Source organism: Gopherus flavomarginatus, chromosome 19, assembly GCF_025201925.1.
Source record: "Gopherus flavomarginatus isolate rGopFla2 chromosome 19, rGopFla2.mat.asm, whole genome shotgun sequence".
Taxonomy (NCBI): domain Eukaryota; kingdom Metazoa; phylum Chordata; order Testudines; family Testudinidae; genus Gopherus; species Gopherus flavomarginatus.
In genome coordinates, this window is record NC_066635.1 from 20,124,691 (window position 1) to 20,147,972 (window position 23,282).

Here is a 23,282-nt window from a genome sequence, read left to right on the forward strand (position 1 = left end):
CAATAGCAGAGTCCCATAAAGACTAACTGAAAACAGGTGCATTTCATGTCTGTGGGACCACAAAACTGCAACTTCTATTTGTTGAAGCTGTAGAATATGAATTGTGGTGAACTCGCCCCATTAGTCATTCAGCTAGGCAGGGTACATACAGACTGCTTACACTGTCCCTCAGCAGTCTGTTCACATTCACACAAAGGGTATCAGCCAACATGGAAGAATTTAAACCTTTTGGGGGAGACCACCCATCAAATAGCATTTTAAAGAAATTGGAATCAATAAGATTCAATGAGAGTGTGCACATCTAAACAATCACACTGCTTTGAGATTTACCCACAGGGAGGCTGGGAGAGATGACACTAAGAGAATGGACTTCTTGCTAATCAAATAAAGAACAAAAGTATGTTTTCTGAAAGTTTAGTAAGGGAAAGTTAAGTAATATAGGCAACAGCATTTAAAAAAACGGTTTTCAACAAGATAAATGCTTCCAGAAATTAATAAAATTCAGTGAAGAGGAGTTTGTTACATCACAGCATATATAACCCAACAACACATTAATACGTAAGAACCAGAAAGTGAAACCTTCCTGCCTAGTTTATTTGTAAATAAAAGTAGACATATTGTATTTTAAAATATTTAAGGTATTAGACATTTAATTAAGGAAATTTAACAAGTTTACCTGATAATGTTCTCTGACCCACAGCGATCACTTAGGAATTTTCCTGTAAGGCAACCAGTGGACTATGCTCAACTTGAATTGGGAAAAAAAAATATCATGGCTAACTTGGCTGCCAACTCATCTCTAGCTTGGTCCTTTGGTGTTCACGCAATACAGAGAGAGGACACATCAGACAGTAGGTTCCAGAAACACTATACCACCCCTCCCTGGGGTTCTCTTTTATTTGGGGAGAACTGACTAAAGTTATCGAAACCCAGTAATCTTAATAAAAATATGTTGATTACAAAAACAAAATAAGGAACTAAAACAAAAGCTTGACACTTCTCAGATATGAGAATGCATTTCAGCTTAGATGTAGAAGAAAAAAGTGAGTAACTTACATAACTTGAATGTCATCCTTCCTCTCGTCTGCTTGTCAACATCATGCTCCTGTCTAAGGAGAGAAGCATCTCCCTTCCCTATCAACCCCCAAAGCACTGCCTTCAGCTACACATACACAGAGAGATCCATGTCTCACCCTGAAGGAGGCAGACTACTGACAAGTGGATAACTAATGGCAATTCACAGCCACCTTTCAAAGGCTTAAGGATCTAGCTGAGGTACCACACTGCATAAACCACATTACTTGGTTGCATCTAGCTTCAGCCGGGTCACTTCTTAAAACTCACTAAGGTTTTCCTCCATTTCATGAAGTATAAATTATGGATGAAGGTCCAAACTGTCAAACTTAAGGGTTATCCTATTTAACAAAAGAAAAAAATAAGTCACTTCTACTAGCATATGTTCATTCAAATTCGCATTTAATTGCTATTTACATCCATTCACAAATCAAGTATATTTTATTACAGTAAACTAAATACAAAATGAAAAGCAGAACGGGGATTACCCTCATACCATTCCTAATAAGGCAGCTGAAGAGTTTTACAGATAGATACCAAGTCAATTTGATATAGCAGAAAAGAATAGTTTGTAAAAATACACAATGAACCACACACCCTCAGCCCCCAAGAATCTACACACGTAGCATAGAAATGTCTTATTTCCTTGAGACAATACTTGTGCTGTTCATGATAAGGACAGACTCTTGATTAACAGGAATTTCCCCCCCAGTCGATTAAGTGTAGCAGTACCTGGAACAATGGACAAACAGTATCTTGCTTTGTGAACACAGATTACTTGAGACTATTGCTGCAGAGACTGGGAAACAAATGCTTGAGTTTTCTGATATTAACGAGTTGCAGTCTCCCTCTTGATCTGAATATGTATTCTTCCATGACTGTTAACAGACCAGGAGTTACTCATTTATTAAGGAGACAAAAAACCCAAGAAAACCAATATCTCTAGAATTAGAGTGGACACAAACATTAATGTCTGTTCTCCAGAAATTTAGCTTTTCTTATAGGAATACCAACTTTTTTTTTTTTAAAAGGATATTCAAGAGAACAAGTGATGCATTTTTATATTTTATTACCAGCTAATACCAAGATGACATTCAAATGTCAGATGGCACAATTAAGACAGTCTCGGTAGGAATTATTCCAGCATTCCCAAAATTACAAAGTTCAGTACATTAATGGAATCAAACGTATGTATGTATCACTCCTTCTATAGAGAAAGTGTTGAAAGTGTTCCACATCAAATGGGAAAGAAAACAATGCTGGTAACACAGCCAACCTGTAAGTCTTTATAGTTTCTAGAATGAACTGCAGGACAAAATAGCCCTCTAATTTAACATCTAGTAAAAAAAACTGAATCTGGTTCAAGTTTAAGATTTAATACTTTTACATGGTTACCCACAGCAGATATTACCTCAGTTTTAATATATTTTTGTAATGCTACAAAAATCCTATAAAAAGTCCAATGATAGCAAAATTTTCAGTGATTATAATTAAAAAAAGCACAGCTTGTAAAAAATAAAAATAAGATTCTATACTCTAAAGAAAAATTTAAGACAATTTTTGAAATGAACAAAAAAAGCACTTGTTAAGCTCTCCAATATTCAATGCATTCTGTATACTAGCATTTATCTGAAGTAGCTATACAGGAGTTAGAACTCCACTCCCCTTAAAAGTTCATGACTGTTAATATTGACACTAATATATATATATATATATAAAGAAGATCTATGTCTGATATTTTTACAAATAAATACAGGATAAACCATATTGCATAGTGTGTGCTTGCTGTCTGAGTCACACTCCTAAAGTTTCACAGTTATGATAGGGTATTAGACTTATGTCTAGGCGATGAAACATTTTTAATAGTACATGAAATTTACTTTTAAAATAACAAACTGGATATGTAATTAAGCAATGAACTCTGACAAACAACTCTTGCCATTCTTGCCAGCCATACTAATCAATTCTATTGGATGATTATATCCAGCCAGCCACAGCACAACTGTTACTTGTAAATAGGAGCAAGAGATAATTGTTTGGCTTTTGGAAAAAAAAAAAAAATCAGATTTTGGTCTTTCATATCACTTCTGCTGTATTTAGTAAACATGTTTGGAAACTTCTATAACACGTGGCACAAAGCAGATACTGCTTGAAGTGATGCCTGTTGCAAATGTGCTTTATATGTATAGAGTATGAGGGTTATGGTCTCAGTTCCACAACATGTCACCAATGGCCCCGTAAAAGAATGAAAAATGGCACTCTTCTTTTAGTATAATTTTTGGGCAGACCGTGCTGGCAAACTCGTGGAGCTTTATTGTTACCATAAATTGAATTTCCTTATAAAAATGAAAAACAGACCACCACAAAAGGCTCCTCAGAAAGAAAACTGCTAACAGTAATTTTGCTAATCATAAGAAAATTAAAAAGTCAAGTACTGATATTCGCATTTTATAGGGGGATTAATAAGATTTCATTCAACCCTACTGACTTGCAAGTTGTAGAAGGTGGTGTCTCTCTGACTGGATTCAACGTGCTTAGAGAGTTTTATGGCTTGGATCCTATGGCTCAAGAAGATTCACTATACAAAGAGCAAGCAGAATTTATAAAGAGATCGCCACTGTTATGAAACACCAGAAGTAGATTTTGCACAGTCAGACTAAAGATAATGCAACATGACGCAAGCGAAAAGTGACAGGACTTGTATGCAGTTGCATGATCACTTACACACGCACGCGCGCCCACACACACACACTAACTAGGGTAAAGCTCTGCAGATATTAACCCTTTCACCAGCTATGTTTATGGAAATGCTTTCTTTAAGGCAGGAAGTATTTAAGTAAGGTACAGTTACCTTTATTTTATTCTTTGTACCTGTAAATCATTTGTACAGCTTTAATGACAATTTCAAGAACATAAATAGTATCTTTAGAACATGTTTCCTAAATTAAGTTGCTAAAGTTCTGACCCACTGTGGAAGACATTCATTGAAAGGCCATCTAATACTTTTCTCTCTCTTTTTTTTTCTTCAATACAATCAGCAAACTTGTTGTCCCAGCACAGGGGAAAAGTTACTTTAATTTTTGTGGAAATGTGAGACAAAAACCATACAAAAATCCCTCCAATTCTTACCCATTAGTTGAAAAGCTTTTATTCACTTATGACTTGTTGAACTTGTAAATGTTCACTGTGACAATGCATTCCCTGACCCTTGCCTTCTGATGGATTTTATCCTGACCTGTTTAGATGGATAAAAATCTGAACATGTTCAGCTGTCTTGAACCAAATGACTGGCATACAAATGAAAGGCAATTTTTTCCAGTGAAATGTCTGCCAAAAACAATAGTGAAATATGAAGGACATGTGTGCAGCCCATGGCTTCCAGTTAAGCCTAGAACATAGCAGCATTGCCATTTGATTAGGATTTGTTTTTCTTAGCAATACAGATGATATAGATACTTTAGCTGGGTAAGCAAATAAGACAATTCTCTCCCTCCTCTTACACCCAACAGCCATGTACGTAATTAACAATGATTCCTTTACTAATGTACTGTTTCACCAGGAGAAGAAAAAGAACTAAGTGAATCTACCTTTTCTTCACATAAACAAATAATTGTTTTAAATTTTGGGATACTTTCCATAATGAGCTGAATCAAAAAATCTATTTGAAAAATATATATTTATATAAAAAAAATTCATTAAGTTGTTTGCACGTGAAACATCAATTGTTAAGTTTATCTTTCATCTTTGATTCCACACCACTGTAGGAAACAGCTGGACCAAGCTTGCATGCTAATTAATCCTCAGACGCAAGAATTATAGGCATTTCACACTCTGCCCAGTGAAACGGCTAACCCTTCTTGACACAATCATGACTAGACAGTGATTCTGGAGCAACATCCTACCCTTAATACTGTCAGTTTCAAGCTATCAACCTGAAAAATCCTTGATAAGGCGAGATGATGTCACTGGGAATCAGTTAGCTGATGTGCCTAGAGTTCTGCAATACCATTTTGCTTAAGTTTTTTTATGCACCATTGATTAATAGAAAAAAATCCATGTGTTTGTTTTTCTTTTCTTTCCAAGTCGTTCTGTGCAATGACTTTGATAACTGTCACTTTTAAAAAGTAAACCATATGAGCCCTCACATTTCAACTGGCAGGGGGCTTATGTCCATTCTTTGTTTTTCCATCTTTATGGGTTTAAAAAAAAAAAAAGTTGTGTTGTCATAGATTCATGCGCAAGTGCTCTGGCCGTTTGGAAATCATGGGAAAGGCTTGTTTTTTATATGGCCCAGAGTTTGGTTGTCGTATTGGAAGCGGTGCTGAGGCCTCTCCACAAACTGTCACATCCATTTGTTCTATTCCACTTGTCTCCACTGGATATTCCACAGGTGTCTGTGTATTTGGTGCACTGGCCGAAGCACTTCTTCCCCAGAAATCCCCAGGGGAGAACTTTACAGGGCTTTAAGACAAAAAATATAAATTACTTAGCACTGAGGATATATGCGATGCCTGTTCTCTGAAGTATTTAGTTTTTGCTCCCCTTTCCTGGTTTGAGAGAAGTATGTATCTGGGCTAGTTCCTACCAAAACTCACTATAAACTAGACACACTGACACTAGACTTTTCTCATTTGGCATTCACCATGTTACATGCTTGTAGGTGTGTGGAAGAAGGGAGATTTTGCACTAACATTACTCTCATCATGAGCAGCACAGGAACACAGAGGATCCAGCAGCAGTTTTAAAGGATGGTGTATTGAAGTCACCAGAATGACAGGATGTACCAATAATGTGTATCAGGCAGATCAGTCTTTCCTGTGCTGCCAAACATAAGCTTTCCTGCAGGGAAGCTGCTTGTAAAATGTGCAGAAAACATGTTGCGTTTAAAAATATGCACCCTAGTTCTTTCAGGAAAAAAAGTCAAACTCTTAATGTTTTTAATGGAGATCATTTACAATTGCTCACTGAAAAGTAAATTGTTAAAAAAAAATTAAAAAATACCTGACTGGTGTCCTAGGACTGCCAATGAATCTGCGAGGTGATCGAATTTTTGGTTCAAAAGAAAACTTCTCTTTTACGCTTTCAAGTACGGATGGAGCCACATACGTAAAACCCTGGAAGACAGGAATAATTTCATTGTGATTGGTAGGAAAGGTTTATTTTTATGACCACAGAATCACAGAAACGTAGGGCCAGACGGGACCTCAAGATGTCTGCTAGTCCAGCCGTCTGCACTGAGGTAGACCAAGTACACATAGCCCATCCCTGACAAGTGTTTCTCCAACCTCTTCTTAAAAGCCTCCAATGATGAGGATTTCACAACCTCCCCTGGAATCCTATTCCAAGGCTTAACTATACTTATAGCTAGAAAAATTTTCCTAACCCAGACATCCTAACCTAAGTGTCCTTTGCTGTAGATTAAGAACATAGACATGAAGAACAACTGATCACTATCCTCTTTGTAATAGCTCTTGAGACATATTTGAAGTCTTATCATGTTTCCCCTCAGTCGTCTTTTCTGAAGACCAAAAGTGTCCAGTTTCAACCTTGCCTCACAGGTCAGGTTTTCTAAACCTTTTATCATTTTTGTTACTCTCTTCCAGACTCACTCCACATCTTTCTTAAAATGTGGCACCCAGATCTGGACACAGTGCTTCACCTGACGCCTCACCAGTGCTGAGCAGACCAGAACAATTACCTCCAGAGTCTTACATAGAATCATAGAATATCTGGGTTGGAAGGGACCTCAGGAGGTCATCTAGTGCAACCCCCTGCTCAAAGCAGGACCAATCCCCAGACAGATTTTTACCCCAAAATGGCCCCCTCAAGAATTGAACTCAAACCCTGGGTTTAGCAGGCCAGTGCTCAAACCACTGATACAACACTCCTGTTAATATACACCAGAATGCTATTAGCCTATTTCAGAACTGCATCACATTGACTCATACTGAATTTGCAATCCGCTAGAACCCCCAGATCTTTTCCAGAAGTACTTCTGCCTAGCCAGTTATTTCTCATTTTGTAGTTGTGCATTTGATTTTTCCTTCCTAAGCGTAAAACTCTGGACTTGTCTTTGTTGAATTTCAACTTGTTGAATTCAGACCAATTCTCCAATGTGTCAAGGTCATTTTGAAGTCTAATCCTGTCCTCTAAAGTGACCTAACGGATGGCTGGTACTACGACTCCTTAATTCCTTAGGTGGGGAATGCAAATGTAATCCCCCTCCACGGATACATGCAGTGTGCTTGGGCAGCCCAGACATTGCTGTTCAGATTATAGATCCATATAAGCAATGCTCAAAGACAACATAATTTTGATCTACATTGTAACCACTTTGGACATAGTTCTCTCTGCATTCCTATTAAAGTAACAAGCAATTTCGCTCCTACTGCAATTAGAATTAGTGTCCATTTTACTACAAAATGTGAACAAGATTCCCTTTTTAAAATCTAGAATCTTATCATCCTGTGTAAAAATGAGGCTGTAACCCAGAATAAGTAAATATCAAAGGTTACAAGGCAAAATGGCCAAAAAGAAGTTACACTTCTGCAAGGAGTAATATATTTAAAATTTTGATGTATTAGAACTTATCTGACACAAATAGTTCTCACTCTCATAAGTGGTAAGATTCAACCTTTTCTTTCCAGAGATGGAATTCACTTGAAATGCACTATACCATTTCCAAACAAGAACACAATGTACCTCTCCAAAGTCAACACACACACAGATCCCTGCCTCACTTACCAGGAAGACCCGGTTGGCACTTTCACTGAGAGTTGAGTCATCTGGGCTATCAACAGGTGTCTGACGTGTAAACTTTGAATCAAACTGGCTCACATCCTCTTCGGATTGCTTTGCAAAAACAAAATGATTAAGGGTTTATAATACAGATATCAACCAAATGGCTTAGCGGTGATCAGTGAAGCCTCTGGATGGAGTTCATCCCACATGTTTTTGGCAGAGCTCTGCTGTAGTAAAACCTTGGAGAGGAGTCCGAATCCTGCTGTTGCCAGTGGGAGGTCACTATGGGCACTGACACTGAGAAATAAAGGCAAGGGGGAGGGGCAAGAATTATGGATCAAAAAGGAACACAAAATTAAAAAGATGTCTTTAAAATAATCTCAAATTACAATAGAAACAAATGCCAGGTTCTTGTGAGAGCTAAACACTGGGTCACTCCCAGTATGGAAGTTACACTAGTTAGTCTACTGGAATTTCACACACTAAATAATCCAGCACATTTTCATAGACGCAAAAATGCTTGTCTTGCTAAGGACAGGAAGAATTATTTGAAAAAAATGACTATCAAGTAACTGTCTATTGTTCAGCTGAGGAACTGAACAGACTTTTCCCAACGGCAGTTTTCCCAATTTGTTTTCTCACAGATCCCTGAATGATTGTTAAAAAAATCAGCCTCACAATTATACAGATATCTTGCCTTACTTTAGCAATCTGGTTAGTGTAACTGATTAGCAAACTACAGAATTTGCTGAAGTTATCAGATGCAAGTTCAGTCATCATGTACAGGTGACATTTTCATAAATATCAGCCTCTTTTTTGAAATTCAGTCCAATAGATTAGGGGCTTGGGCCTTATTAACAATATTGCCATATTAAGATTAAAGTGAAATCATGCTTATAAAACTATGTGCAAGATAAATATTAGTGAGGTAACATTCAAGATGTTGAATAAAGTGACCTGATTCACATTTTACTGAGTGACTATTTAAAATTTTAGTTTCAGTCAAGTATTGGCTGCATGTTTGATGCTTAGAAACAAATTCAGAAGTAAGAATTGCACCTCTGAGCTTGTATAGCCAGAAGGTTACAAATAAGAGGATGTAAAATTGAAATGGAACTGCTCCACTTCTTCCACAATCTGGGATTAATGGAAAATAATCAGTAAAACTAAGAATGAAGAGTCTACACTGGCTCTGTTCAGTAACTCCTCACTTAACGTCCTCCCGTTGCTGTTCAAATAGGGAACATGCTCGTTTAAAGTTGCGCAATGCTCCCTTATAATGTCATTTGGCTGCCAGCTCTGTCCACCGCTTCTAAGAATCTGTGGAAGAGCAGCGACTTTACAAGGGAGCATTGCACACGTTCCTCTTCTCTACCTCCCTCCCAGCACTTCCTCCACGTCTCCACTCCTCCCACTCCCTCCCAGAAAGTCCTAAGCGATGCCAAACAGCTGTTTGGCAGCGTTTAGAACTGGGGGGAGCGGGGATGCGGCTGCTCCAGAGAGGAGGTGGAGTGGAGGTGGGAAGAGGTGGGCCTGGAGTTGAGTGGGGAAAGGAAGAGGCAGGCCAGGAGCATCCCCCAGCAAAACCGGCACCTGTTCTTCTCCAGGGAAGCTGCCGCTGCAGCTGCAAAGGTGCTTCCTAGTGTCCTTGCCTGCAGTGGGCTGTGGCTGTGTGGGATAAGCCAGGGGCACTTCTAAACCACAGTACAGTACTTTACAGTATAGAATGCCTTTTGTCTGCCCCCAAAACATTTCCTTGGACTCTAACCCCCTGCATTTACATTAAATCTTATGGGAACACTGGATTCGTTTAACATCGTTTCACTTAAAGATGGCATTTCTCAGGAACATAACTACAACATTAAGTGAGGAATTATTGTAGTGAGTTTCCCGATCCTGTCCACTTAAAAAAAGCAAGCTCCCCCTCGAGCGCAGAGAGAGTGCTTGAGGTGGGAGGAACACAGTAATGCTATCCAGTGTCCTCAGTACAACGGCAGGTGTCTGTGGACAAGCAGTCATGACAAGGCCTTGTAATTCTTGAGTGTTTTTACTGGCATCAGTTCTCAAAAGTGCCCTATGGAATGTCCTGAGATGGGTGGTTTCTTCTAACCCTAGCTCTGATAGCAATGCTACATCTGAGTACTAGTAACTCAAATTGTTTCAACTAAGTGTGCAGCTTTTACAATACTATGAGCAGAGGTTCTCAAACTGTAATATATGGGTCAGTTTATCAGAGTATAAATCCATAATAACTGAGTAGTTACAAAGGTAGCATGACAAGTACTTTTGAATTTTAGATCCAATATGGTAAGTCAAAGTTGCTGCTAAAAGGCACACAAGGAACAAACAAACAATCTCCTGTATTCCCAGTACGTACCAATAATGGTTTAAAGGGAGGTTCCACCTTCCGAGCTAGCAGCTCTTCCCAGTTAATGTGTCTGAAGAAAGGGTGAACCTAAGAAAATTCACAAGAATGGAAAGCATGACTGGTCTTCCTGGCAGACATTAAGAATGGATACTTGGCGACCTTGTAGACAGGAAAATGAGCTATATTTTCTAATGTTCATAAAGCAAGCTAAGATGAGAATATCTGAGGAATAATAAACTAGGTCTCTTTAGACCTCAACTTTGGGCTCCTTTCCTTCCAAAACTGTGTGTACTTCAAGTGCAGCATCTATTATTTGTCCTACAGTGCTATTTAGAAGAGTCATGAATAGCTTAAAATTGTCACTGAAAAATTCTTAAATATAAACTTTCAGTAAAATGTGTGATTGTATCAGGATTTCCTCATGAGACTGCCTCAATCTAACAAAAATTAGTTCACAGTTCATTATGTACATGTCACTAGCAGTGAAATAGTGGATTAAAAGAAAATGGCAGGTGGAGGTTTAATGAAATGTAGACCAGGAATTTCATTTGCCTACACATCAAATCTGATGTCATTCTATTGACTGAAAATGTATGAGATGGAGTAATACCACAGTCACTTGATTGTTTATGATTTCAATGTGATAGTACACATGAGCTTCTTAGGGATATTACATGCCAAATGTATTTAACTTCATAGATGCAAAAATCTACTACCACCAACAATCAAAGACTGTATGTATGGCAGATGTATTGGCTTTTTACAAAGTGTCACTTTCTAAATAGAGTCAAGTATCAGAGGGGTAGCCGTGTTAGTCTGGACCTGTAGAAAGCGACAGAGTCCTGTGGCACCTTACAGACTAACAGACCTATTGGAGCATAAGCTTTCATGGGTGAACATCCAATGAAGTGGGTAATCACCCATGAAAGCTTATGCTCCAATAGGTCTGTTAGTCTATAAGGTGCCACAGGACTCTTTGTTGCTTTCTAAACAGAGAAATTTGGGGAAATTTGCCATCCTTTAGAACATAAGGATGACTGACAATGATTTGTGAAAGATTCTCAATACCTGATATCTCATCTTCTGCTACAACTTGCTGGGAATGGTGAAATATTGCCATTCTGCACATTATGCCTATTGTCACTTTTATGCCTATGTAGGCTTTTGTTTTGCTTATTATTCTTTTAGTTTCTGATCTGTTCAAGTTACAGAAGAAATTAACTCCATATTACCAATCTAGGTAATGTGCCATGCACATCTACATCTCTTGAAAATATTTCAGATGAATTTCTAATAGCAATGTCATAAAAACTGACAATCAATTATCCATAGAACTATTAAAACATGAAATGATGTGGGTTGTACTGGAGATGTTTAAATATAGCCAAAAAACCCAATCTGTGTAGGCTGGGGACAAGCTTTAAATAATTTTGTAGAAGATGAAATAATTGAGTTACACGTGGTTTCACATTAGGAGTGAAAAATGTAACATCTTTCCTGAAAGACACTCAACCCCAAATGCAATGTGTCAGTTATTCACCAATCCACTAGAATACCACAATGTATCAATTTGTTCAGTGAGTAACTGATAAAGATAGGGGGACATGGGATGTAGGAAAGTGAAAACAAATTGAGGGGGAGAAGAGCAATTAAATCCTCAGGACCCCATCCTTCACCTCGCTGTTTCCTTGAGACTTATTATTTAGATATCTAACTCTTCCTTAAATTCCTCAGAGGAAACATTTGACCATTTGTCTAAATTCCTGCCTCTGCTCTCACCATGCTTCAGAGAATGACATGTTCTCCCATGTCTATTCTTCTTGGACTATCCTTGAATCTTGTTTCTCAATAAGATAATCAACAGAAATTAAACAAGATCTACCTGAACTTCTCCAGCATCTCCAGAACCAGCTCCTAGACGTGAAGCAGCATTTCTTTTTAGCAGCTTAGAGGAGAAAAACAACAACGAAATAAAAATTTACTGAAATGGTGAAACAATTTTTGAAGAGTATTTCTACTAAAATCATTAATAGAAACACTTTACATCCGTGTTAAATTATTTGAACTAATCACATAGTAGTTACAATAATGGAAGATATTCAAATCGTAATTTCATTGTACAGCATGTGTGCTGTTCTAGCCATGCTGGTCCCAGGACACTAGAGACAAGGTGGGTGAGATATCTCTTATTGAACCACTTCTGTTGGAGAGAGAAGCTTTTGATCTTACACAGAAGATCTCTGTATAAGCTCGAAAGCTTGTCTCTCTCTCCAACAAAAGCTATTCCAAAAAAAGACATTATCTCACTCACATTGTCTCTGTTAACAATCTTAAGGCAGTTCTCAGAACAACTTTAGAATTGTATTTTCAAACAAAGCATTATTTTCTGCCTCATGCAACTTGAAGACTGAACCAAGCTCCATTAAAAGATTAAGTTGATTGAAATATAGTAGCACTATGATTCACCTGGGAAAACGCAGTACAGCAATATTGATCAGTATGTTTCTAGTATCTGCATACACATGTAGGTTTAACATTAATTAAAACTTTACCTTTTTAAGCAGATCTCTGGCTTCTTGCGTGAGGTAGGGAGGCAAGTTGAGTTTACATTTGAGAATCTTGTCAATGGTTTTCTTTCGATTCTCTCCAGTGAACGGGGGCTGAAAAACATCATTGCAGTGTGAAGAAAACCAGGTGAAAAACTCTAGCACAGTTGTTATAGACTCATAGACTTTAAGGTCAGAAGGGACCATTACAGAACAGCCCAAGACCATGGTTAAAAAGGTCTAGCCATTTTAGTTAGGTTTCTTATCAGCAGCTGATATAAGTACATACATATCTTATCTATGCCTACACCTGAACGTGAGCTTCAGTGATTAGTGATGTAAAATAAAATGTATGCAGTTTTTAACTGTGCACCTACTGCTCCAGTCAGCATGTCATACATCAGTGCCCCCAAACTCCACCAGTCCACAGCACGATTATGCCCACTTCTCATCAAGATTTCAGGGGCCCTAGAATGAGAAAAATTAGAAATAAGAAAGTATTTTATTAAACACTCAATTACGGCTCAGGTTTCAAGTTTTAAAACATAATCTACATTTATAATCTGAAAGTTCCATAAATAACTGAACATATTTAACCATCAGTTAAAAAAGGTAAAATTTAGCCATTACCCCCAGACCAGAGTAATACTTTTCTGTTTCATCATGCAGCTCACATGTATTCTATTGTTCCACAGAAAGTGTGTGTGACTGTTCCATCATGAATAGATTCTTTACATAGTCCGAAGTCTGTTAGTTTTACGTGACCTGAAATAAAAGAAAAAACATCTAATTCTAAAATCACTCCAAATTCTGACAATGAATTACATGCACATCAGCAACTAAACATATATGTAATTTATAAAATGGACAGCGCAAATATGTCTACTGCCTACAGTAACAAAACAGGACTCCTCCCAGTAGGCATCAAAGTCTTCTTCTATTTATCTGGTAAGACTGAAAAATGACTTCTTAGTCATTTAAAAAAAAAATCTTAGAACTATAGTTAGTGAAGATACAGGCTTATTTTTGCACGAAAAAGGGTCGTTATTCGGTGGGGAGGAACAAAAACACAGCCAAGACACCAAGAGAATCTCAAAGCCAGGAAAAAAATTGTTTCCTCATTTTCTGTTCTCATTACTTAGACCTGTAGAAATGCAAAATAAACTAATTGTTCACATCTTATTGCAATCCTTCTACTAGTTAGATCTATCTGTTTCTTTGTGCCTAAGTAGCAGCCTCCTGACTGTTTTTATATGAGCTTATTCCCATTCATGCAGAATCAAGTTGTTGATTATTTGCACAGTGCACTAAAGGTTTTTTTTAATTAATCATATACAAGTTTTTTACATATATGCAAACAATATCCCTATAAAAGACTGCACTGCTGCCGAGATGAAATCAAGACACCTAGTCATATGCTTACTCCAGAATTTAGAAATCAAAATCAGTGTCACAATTCATTTCTAATTTACAACCTTCACTCTCCAGAACCACTATGCACTAGTAAATATTCACACTCAGTGAACAGCTTAAAAGTAGTCTTTTAGCTCTTCAATGTTAGGATGCAAGCATTAGTGCTCAACACACACAGAGCTTTGTACTTGCTGCTACGAACAAGTAAAGTGACAGTTTTTTCCCCTAATCGTTTCCTTTTAAAAAGCTAGAACATTAGTATTAGCACAGTTATTTGTAAACATGAAAATTACAGAGCAGGTTTGAATTCAGATATCATGGACAGATGACTCAGCTACATGAGAATATCCCACTAATGAACAGAAAAATCTCCAGCGGGTTTACTCTAAAAGTCTCTTGCCCATTCCTAAAGTGCTTTAACTACTAAAACGAACGCCATGCCATGACTAGAGATTAGCAAACGGCAGCTACTTGTATGGGTGTATCAGGAAAAAAGAAGGATAACAGTAGTAACAGTTTTCTGAGGTAATTTTATATTATGCTGTGACCTGTGAGAAAGGATTTTGAGAGGATTACTGTCTACACAATTGTTTACTATATTTCCACCTTGACGATTAAGCATGATATTTTCCGGCTTCAGATCTCGATAGATGATTCCTTTTTGATGTAAGTGCCCCAAAGCCATTGAGATCTCTGCCAAGTAAAAGCTGAAACAAAAGGGATTTGATACAATTAAACTCATTCAACCACACAAAGCATCTTAAGCACTAAAACAATTATACTTGCTAGTACATAGCAATGATTCCTTGAAAGCATAGTTAGATGTGCATCATAGAATAAATTACTAGAATAATTATGCTATTGAGGTTTATTTGCCAAAGGGCAGAGGGACACAATGGAACAACAAAATTACACCATCAATATTAGGTTAATTTGCTTAGTAGTTACTCTGTCTTGAATATTTTTGTTGCAATCTGAATTTGCTAGTCATTAAGTCTGGCTCTAAATTGATGCCCTGTTCTGGGAAACAAAGAGGAAAGCACGCTCTCTGTAGCATACAGCTGCAATCCTATATGTATATCTGAGCTGTTCCAAAACACTCACAGCATATGTTGTGGGAAGATGGAGCTTGTGTGCTGTGTAAAGCCTAATCAAGAAAGTGTACTTCATTTACCTAGGTCATGTGTGAAATGTAGCTACTGAAAAGGCTCTCCAAGCAGAATGATCATTTACACACAAGTTCAGTTCTTTCTTCATGTATGTGCTCAGAACAAGTAGGATAAATACAGTAATTACACCACTTCTAAAGTGAACTGCAGCCAACAGAAGCTACAACCTTTTACCCAATGCAGTCAAAGCAAGGTTTTGAACATTTCTTTCATGCAGAAGGTTCCCAGAAATTCAGGGGTAGGCTGCCATTCCCCAACAAATCAAGTGCCTCCCCTCTGCAAGGACATGCCTAAATTCCAGTAGAATATAATGACAACCTTCAATAGGGTGGGCAGTGAACCTTCTCACAGACTGTAATGCCATTCCTACACTAGCTGGTCAGAGATTCAGCAGAGTAAGATATGCGGAACAGCCACCACCTCCACGAAACACTAATTGAACTGCCTAGCTCACTAAACTAGATTATTAAAATACAGTTGTATGTTTCTCTTTTGAATTCTACGAAGCCACAAAAATTTTGTTTCACATACCAGGCTGTGTCTTCCATAAAAATTCCCTCTCGCTCTAACTGCATAAATAGTTCTCCTCCTACAAGGGGAAAAATAAGATGTTAGAAACAAGAATCCATATTTCTGTTACACTGCTACTGAAAATACATTTTTCATTTCTAATCACAATTAAAGAACTACACATTCCCTTATCAAAGGATAGATGAGGGAATTATGCTCTGCAGAAGACAATTTTAATCCAGGGTTGTTAATGCGTGAAAAGTGGGTGAATATTCACTAATACAGGAAGTATCAATTAGGAGTCAGAGGAGGACTCTGGAGACAGAATTCCTGGTATATGATAATTAGAAACTCCCCCTTCTTTACTTCCCTGTAAGATATTCTTAACATCAGTTTTGTGATGCAGTTTATATAGATTGAGTTATAGGTTAATTATGAAAATGTGCAGACTAATTTAAGTCAACTATGAGAGCTTAGCTGGGATTTTATAAAGGGAAAAAATAAGAACTTTTCAGATTCTGGATTAAATAAGAAATATTGAAAAGCTCCTGTGTAGCAGAATTAAATATACTGACCACTGAGATACTCAAGGATGAGGTAGAGTTTTCCACCAGTCTGAAAGGCATAAATTAAATCTACAATGAAGGGATGCTTCACTTCCTCCAGGATATTACGCTCGGCTTTTGTGTGTGCTGTATCTTTTGCATTCCTTACAATCATTGCCTACAGAACAAAGAAAAATGACATGAGAGCAAAGAACATGGGATTCCTAAATGAGGCAGAATTCTACATAGGGTTCTATTTCCAGTTTACAGAAGTCTCCACATAATTGTCACAATAACACTGAGTCAGCAACATGATAAAAAACTGCTTAATTTTTCTTGCATTACTGTTAAATATGAAATATCACTCATGTTTTTAAAGTAATTAAAAATAGAGAGACTAATTGTCTAGAACCACACAATAGATGCTCGAGAAAATGTGATAATACATATTTCAATTTTAAATGGATGTAAAGATTAATTTTAACAGATTAATGACAAATGTTCAATCTTGGCACATTAGAGCAATTATTATATAGTAATTACATTGCAAAGGGAACAAAAATACCACCTTTTTTTGGACTGGAAAGTAGCCAAAAGAGTGAAAGACCAAGTTACCTTTTTAAGAACTTTCATGGCAAAAATTTTTCCAATATTTGCTCCTGTTACTTTTCGTACTTGAAAAACCTATGGAACAAAAGTAAGTAAATTCCTTATAAGTCACAGTGTCAGTTAGAATTCCAATATTTACTTTAAATTCTTCTATTACCAACTGGTGATAAAAGTTGTGCAACTGATCACAATCACTAAAGTCAATTTTGATCAAATGCATCACCAATAAAAAAGAATGGTGACTTCATACTGGACACTGGCTTGCATCAGCTCATTGTTGCCTGTGGAAAGGTAGAATTTTTCTGGAAACATATAGGACATATAACAGGGAGCCAACAAGAAAATTCTTTCATTGCCTCCAGCATGATGGATAATGGATTTTCCAAGATGAAGATTTTGTACCTTTCCATAACCACCTTTGCCAAGTACACGTAGTAACTCAAAGCATTCTGGTCGGATCTTTTCTGGACCTCTGTTTACACTAGTTTCCGAAATCTCAAATTTTTCACAATGTTCCATGCCACTGAATAAAGACAAAACAGTATATTACAAAATCAACTCAAGGTAAAGAAAGAATAATCATGCAAATTTCTCTGCAGAAAGCACATTATATTCACTGGCACAACTGACAGTGTGCTTAGGAAATGTCCAGAATCGTAACACCAGGAATTCTATTCATGTGTACATATAGCGATGAGTGGCAGCTTGCATAATGCAGAAATTTGGAAAGTTCCTAGGATTCACAGAGTCATGCATTTCCTGAAATGACATTTTATAAAAGTGTACATGTTCTGACAACTGAAACAGGCACCCTTGGCAATTTAGTTAATTGAGGAGCATTGCTGCTACCTTCAAAATAAAAATTATATTTATAAATTCCATTAAAAGTTACGGGACTCCCAGGTGTGATTTGTAGGGTCATATTTACACGATGAAAGTCTTACTACCTTGCAAAAATAGTTAGGTAAGCTAAAATATGGTTTAATCTTGCCAAAGTAGAGGATTAACCCAATACTTAATGATGTTTCTAAATTATGCTAAATCCTGCAAAGTATAAATCAGTAACACAGTTTGGTTCTGTCTATGCTGACAAGATTGAATTGTGTTTTAGCTGTGTCACTACCATGTTCTCACTGAGCCTTCCAACATGATGCATTTTCAGACTAAGCCCCGAAGCAACCAAGAAAGTTTTAATGAGACTTAAGGGCAGCAATGTTTTCTAGAAGACTTGAAGTCAGAACTCCTGAATTCTAGTCACCTATCTGCCACTGGTTTGCTATGTGAACTTGCAAACACCAGAACTTCTCTATCATTGTCAGAACCTTCTGTAAAATGGAGATAACATCTACCACTTCACAGGAGGCTGCAAGATTTCATACAGGGAAATTGTTCAAACCAAAGTACAGTAGTTTTTAAACTTTCCCCCCCAGAAAGGTAATAAATCGATGTAGCCTATAATGGAGTTTATAATTTGTTTTTTTTAAAACAAAATTAGGCTTGATATATACTGGTTAGGAACGCATGTTATAGCACTTTCCGGGAAAAGCCACGTTTAAATGCGTATTCAGGAGCTTAAGGAATGTAAAGTCTTCTTGATAAATTGTGTTTTATAAAAGTGCACTATATTAACAACATTTAATATATGGAATGAGCGTGATTACAAATAGGATTCAAATAAAGTAAAAGTGTAGGAACACGTAAGATACAAAATGTAAGACACTGCAGATTGTTGCCAATTTCATAGAATTCTTCTGTTACAAGATACAGCTATAAAACTTGAATTAATTTAATTAACTTTTCTATTAAATTCAAGAAAAACTATTTGTAGTTATCATGAATGTTATAGAAATGTTTTCTAATAGGAACTTACATTTCATATTGGCCAACTCCTCCATGGTCCATGCTTTCACTTAACTGACCCTGGGATGGAGGGGGAGAACATTTAAAAAAGTCACTACAATAACATCATAACTGTAAACAAAAACAGTGAGTACTAACAGTAAGCTTTGTTTAAAAAACAAAAACATGTCACTGTCTGACTGATTTAGCTCTAAAATTTGTTAAACTGGCCAAGTAGTCATAAGCAACAAATTATCAAAAGGAAGCAATTTGTATGATAGGCTTTCACAAAACATTTACAGAGTTCTGCAGAAAAGTTGCAAAATTCCTAAGGATCCCACAACTACAGCAGGTGAACCCACTACTTTTTAGCTAACTGCAGTTATCTGATTATGTTTGTATACGCAGCAATTAATCCAACTCCAGACAAATCTTGTAAAAATGCAGTGGCGTTTCAATTTTTATTTTTACACCTGTGTTCATGTAAGAATTTTGGTGAACAGGACTCATACATGCAATGGCTATCCTGTACAAAGGTTTCCTCTAAAGAATCTGACTTATTGTGGAACCAGATGACTAAAGGAACTGGAAACAAACAGATATAGTGACTTAACTGTGAAATTCTAAATAATTAGGGAAAGGAAGCCATACAAAGGTCTGAAAGCTGCAGTTTTCATTTTTACGTTGTAAAATACTCAATAAGTAAGGCCCTATGTAATTGACGATATTGTGGATCCCACAATATTAGGCTTCCACTGGAATTCTGATTTTAATTAGCTTACTTTGCACAGTCCACAATTTTGCATACATTTTGAGGTTTGCAACAAACTTTTTTCACCATTAGTACAGTTCTTTTTCTATTTATTCAAGCTGACAGTAGCAGGGTTCCTGCTGTGTGTTTATATTGCACCAGCAAATTTTTCTTAAACAAATAGGTCTTCTCTGGCTTTTCCAAATTACCGTGAATAATAATGGTCCATTATTACTTTTCCATGTCTTGTCTGCAACTCAGCCGCAATTATTTGACAATCACACCACGATTCAAGTAGGCTTGACTTATACTGGTTAGGAAATCATGTTATAGCTTGCACTACTGCCAGCCACACTGGTCTTGTTCTGTAAACAGAGGCTTTCATTTTCCAAGTCTCATTTTCATCAACATTACACTTGTTTTTTAAAAGTTTTTTTAAAATCTGTTTTTCATTCAAGAAGCCACGAGTCTTCCTTCTTGTCATCTCAGACAACCAAGCACTTGAAGATTAGTGGTATTCTAGCTGGACAGTCTCACTTTGGTTTGCATTTACTGTCATTTGACTTCGTTACAGATGAGAGAAATATTAAAGCTGCTGTTATATTCAATAAAACTCTGTGGCAACCAAGAACTGTGGCTTAATTGCAATCTCTCTAGTCAGAAGTCTTGTGGCAATTTCATTTCCTAGGTTAGCGTTATCTGTAGGCACACCTGTAACATCACTTGTTCTTGTTGCTGCTATAATAGCTTTTTGGAGTGAAAACTTTCCAGCTGCAGGATTACCTAGTCTAATATAGTTTCACATCCAGCTCACATTCAGTTTGATGATTTCAAACTCTCAGTTATGCACTATGCCACCTGGAGGTAGCTTCAAGTAAAGCTCATGCTTTCCTGTTGATCCTCCCCCATCAAATTATTTGCTCATGTTCTCTTTGGTTCTATGTTCTGCTTTAACTATACTAAATCTACAGTGTCTCTACTCTTATTTATTGTTCAAAAGCCCTATTTTATTGCTTTTTTCCCCTTCTAGTGTTACTAACACTGAAAATGAAAGTAGTCATGAACCGAAATTGATTGTCCCACTAGTTTGTTCATCCTGCCTGAGAGCCAAGTTTGCTTGCTAATGGGCATTAACTCTAATGGAAATTGTGCTGCAAATATTACCCACATTTATGGGAGAGTACAATCATAACGGTTGATGAATTAGGATTCGCTGACTCTCAGTCCTTAGAGTTGAACTTTTGGGAACTCTAGGACGGCAATTTGCTCGCTTCCATGGACCATCTGAGACTGCTGGCAGCCTTCAAGGTGTGATCTGAGGGACATTTTTAGCCAGGCATTTTGTTGGTTACTGATGTTACTCCCAGGGTCATTTCTTTAAAGTTGATAAATTATATTGGCTACAAAAAGAACAGGAGTACTTGTGGCATCTTAGAGACTAACAAATTTATTTGAGAGTAAGCTTTCCTGTTACTCTCTAAGGTGCCACAAGTACTCCTGTTCTTTTTGCGGATACAGACTTACATGGCTGCTACTCTGATATATTGGCTACAGTGAGCCAGCAAAATAACGTCTTTACTGTTTTTAAACTACTGACACTGACGGACACCAAATAATCTGTGTAAAAATGCTGTAAACAATGGCTGGTTTCAGACTGTAATGGTACAACCCTAAAGACACAAGATCAAGAGCAACATCAGATTGGCAAGGTAACAGGAGCTTGACATAAGGTGAAGCGCTCAGTTTATTTTGGAGAGGCTGTAACATTCATCACTCTTCTGTACCTGGTAATCACTATAAATTTCTTGCAGTTCAATGCCTGTGCACTTTAGACAAGATTGACAATTCCCTGCGGAAAAGCAGTTTGGCCACAGCACTGATAAATACCATCTTAAGCCCAGTTTAAACCAGAAATTTGGTAAAAACTAATTGCATCAGTGTCCAGCAAGGGCAGGAAAAAATCTTGTCAAACTCTGGATACATCCATTCAAAAATGGAGGAATAGTTTCACTCTCCACTACATCAAAATTGGGCTTCTGCTACAGAATGCTGGATTGCCGAATGGACCTGGGTGGTTAGTCTGAACTGCTGTATGCTTCTGACTGCTTAAGGCTTCAAGCCTACAACTCTGCATTATTGCAGTTTTCATATAACCAAATATTTCTGACTTTTTTCTATACAATATTGAAAACTGAAATGAGCCATGACATGTATGACTTCCTTGAGAAAATATGGAACCAAAATACAGACATTCAGCTATTCAGTGTTATAGTTATAAATTTACTGTTATAACCACTGCAGTTTTACTTTCTATTTGTAAAACTCTGAATTAATCTATGAATATACTGCCGTATATAACCACAATTTGAATACCTAACAAACAATAAGTGTAATATGGTATGCATTAACAAAATAGTTTTTAAAGCAGAAAATGCCTTAAACTGGGACTAATTAGTTTTTCCCAGAGTAGTAAAAACCACCTCTGGTAAATACCAAGCCATCTCTGACTTTAAATGTTAGCACAGAAGTGATGATTATAAATTTCCAATATAGATGAGCATTTCTGGGCTGATCTAATGTGTGGGACACTTATGTGAAACTATTTTGAACTGAAAATAAGTAGTTCTGGGTTATTGTTCTTTTTTAATTATACATTAGAAAAGGAAAAACAACCCACTCATTCACACATAAAAGCATCCTCAAATTTAGACTGGCATATTATGGTGTGTCAGCTAAAAGGCAATCACTGACAATTCTTAGCTCAATATATCTATTCTTAGAAAAATAAATCACGGTTATGGAGTTCCTTAAGATTTGATCCAATTCAAATTTATTATCTTTAGTACCAGATTGAGCTCTACACTATGGGAAAGTTTTATAACTACAAAGTCCAAGCACGGGGCAGATCCAAGCCTCCTGAAATAAATGCCCCGCAACAGCCGTGTGCAGGTCTCAGCCCTCACCTCAAAAGCCGGGCGAGGGGGAAACCACCAAATATGAAGGGGGAAAGGACGGTGACGCCTGGCTGAGGCACATCGACGTTAAAACAAACCGTTACCCAAGCAGTAACTGCCTAGGACTAACGTCAGGGGACGCGTCCTCCACCACCGCCTACAGCTGCACCCGCACAGCGGTGCCACCCGCGATGGATGCTGCAGCAATTGCCACAGAAGCAGGCAGCAGCTCATCCAGACAGGGCACCTCGCTCCCTCACCAGGCCGCCCCTCCTCTCCCGCTGACTAGGCCGGCCCCCGTCACCCTCCTGGGCGCATCGGGCCCCTCACCGGAGCGGACCCGTCCTACGAGCCCGGGTCTCCCTCTCGGATCCCAGGTGGGGCCGCTCACCGGACTGGGCCGGGTCCCCCCGCCCTACCCCAGGCGAGGCCCGCTCCCTCTCAGCCCCTCGCCGGCTCAGGCTCCCCCCTCTCACCCCCTCCTCCAACTCCTCGTCCGAACCCGCGTCTTCGGGCTGGTCCAGGTCAATGTCGAACACGCCCGCCATGGCCTGGATGCGAGCAGCGCCTCCGCCGGCCCTTCCGCGCTGTGCTGAGTCCGCGGGGCCTGGGCCGCCTCATGGGCCCGCAGCCCCTAACGCCGCCACAGCCGCCATCGCCGGCTGCCAGGCTTCAGCGCGGCTGCGCCCCCGCCCTGACTCCCTCTACGGCGCAGGCGCACGACCCAACCCCGTGACCGCAAGGGACCACACTGAACATGCGC

The 23,282-nt window shown here is 38.1% G+C and overlaps 2 protein-coding genes across 4 annotated transcripts in view; both read right to left on the reverse strand.

Annotated features, from left to right (window-relative positions):
• Positions 1-23,282, reverse strand: part of LOC127037293 (uncharacterized) — a 120,639-nt gene that overhangs the window by 68,248 nt on the left and 29,109 nt on the right. The gene's annotated exons all lie outside the window — the stretch shown is intronic.
• RPS6KB1 (ribosomal protein S6 kinase B1) lies at positions 1,460-23,193 on the reverse strand. 3 transcript variants are annotated; one of them, XM_050928805.1, is made up of 15 exons: positions 22,996-23,190; positions 18,846-18,895; positions 17,378-17,498; positions 16,982-17,050; positions 16,397-16,544; positions 15,843-15,900; positions 14,749-14,849; positions 13,404-13,494; positions 13,107-13,197; positions 12,736-12,843; positions 12,066-12,128; positions 10,193-10,270; positions 7,819-7,926; positions 6,076-6,188; positions 1,460-5,535 (listed from the first exon to the last, which is right to left on the reverse strand). In XM_050928805.1, the coding sequence occupies exons 1-15, from the start codon at positions 23,065-23,067 to the stop codon at positions 5,298-5,300; spliced, it is 1,509 nt and encodes a 502-aa protein (XP_050784762.1). In that variant the 5' UTR covers positions 23,068-23,190; the 3' UTR covers positions 1,460-5,297. The 3 variants fall into 3 exon arrangements, with proteins under 3 accessions (XP_050784762.1, XP_050784763.1, XP_050784764.1); XM_050928806.1 differs by lacking the exons at positions 1,460-5,535; positions 6,076-6,188; positions 7,819-7,926 and adding an exon at positions 7,940-8,112 and having other exon boundaries at positions 22,996-23,193; XM_050928807.1 differs by lacking the exons at positions 1,460-5,535; positions 6,076-6,188; positions 7,819-7,926; ... (1 more) ...; positions 12,066-12,128; positions 12,736-12,843 and having other exon boundaries at positions 13,109-13,197; positions 13,360-13,494; positions 22,996-23,193.

Excerpts from the sequence above, each read along its gene's own strand:
- RPS6KB1 (XM_050928805.1), bottom strand. The coding sequence starts at position 23,067 with ATGGCGGGCGTGTTCGACATTGACCTGGACCAGCCCGAAGACGCGGGT. Across the intron at positions 12,129-12,735 it reads CCAGAGATCTGCTTAAAAAG|CTGCTAAAAAGAAATGCTGC; the intron begins GTAAAGTTTTAA and ends TTCTCCTCTAAG. Across the intron at positions 7,927-10,192 it reads CTCCCTTTAAACCATTATTG|CAATCCGAAGAGGATGTGAG; the intron begins GTACGTACTGGG and ends GTTTTTGCAAAG.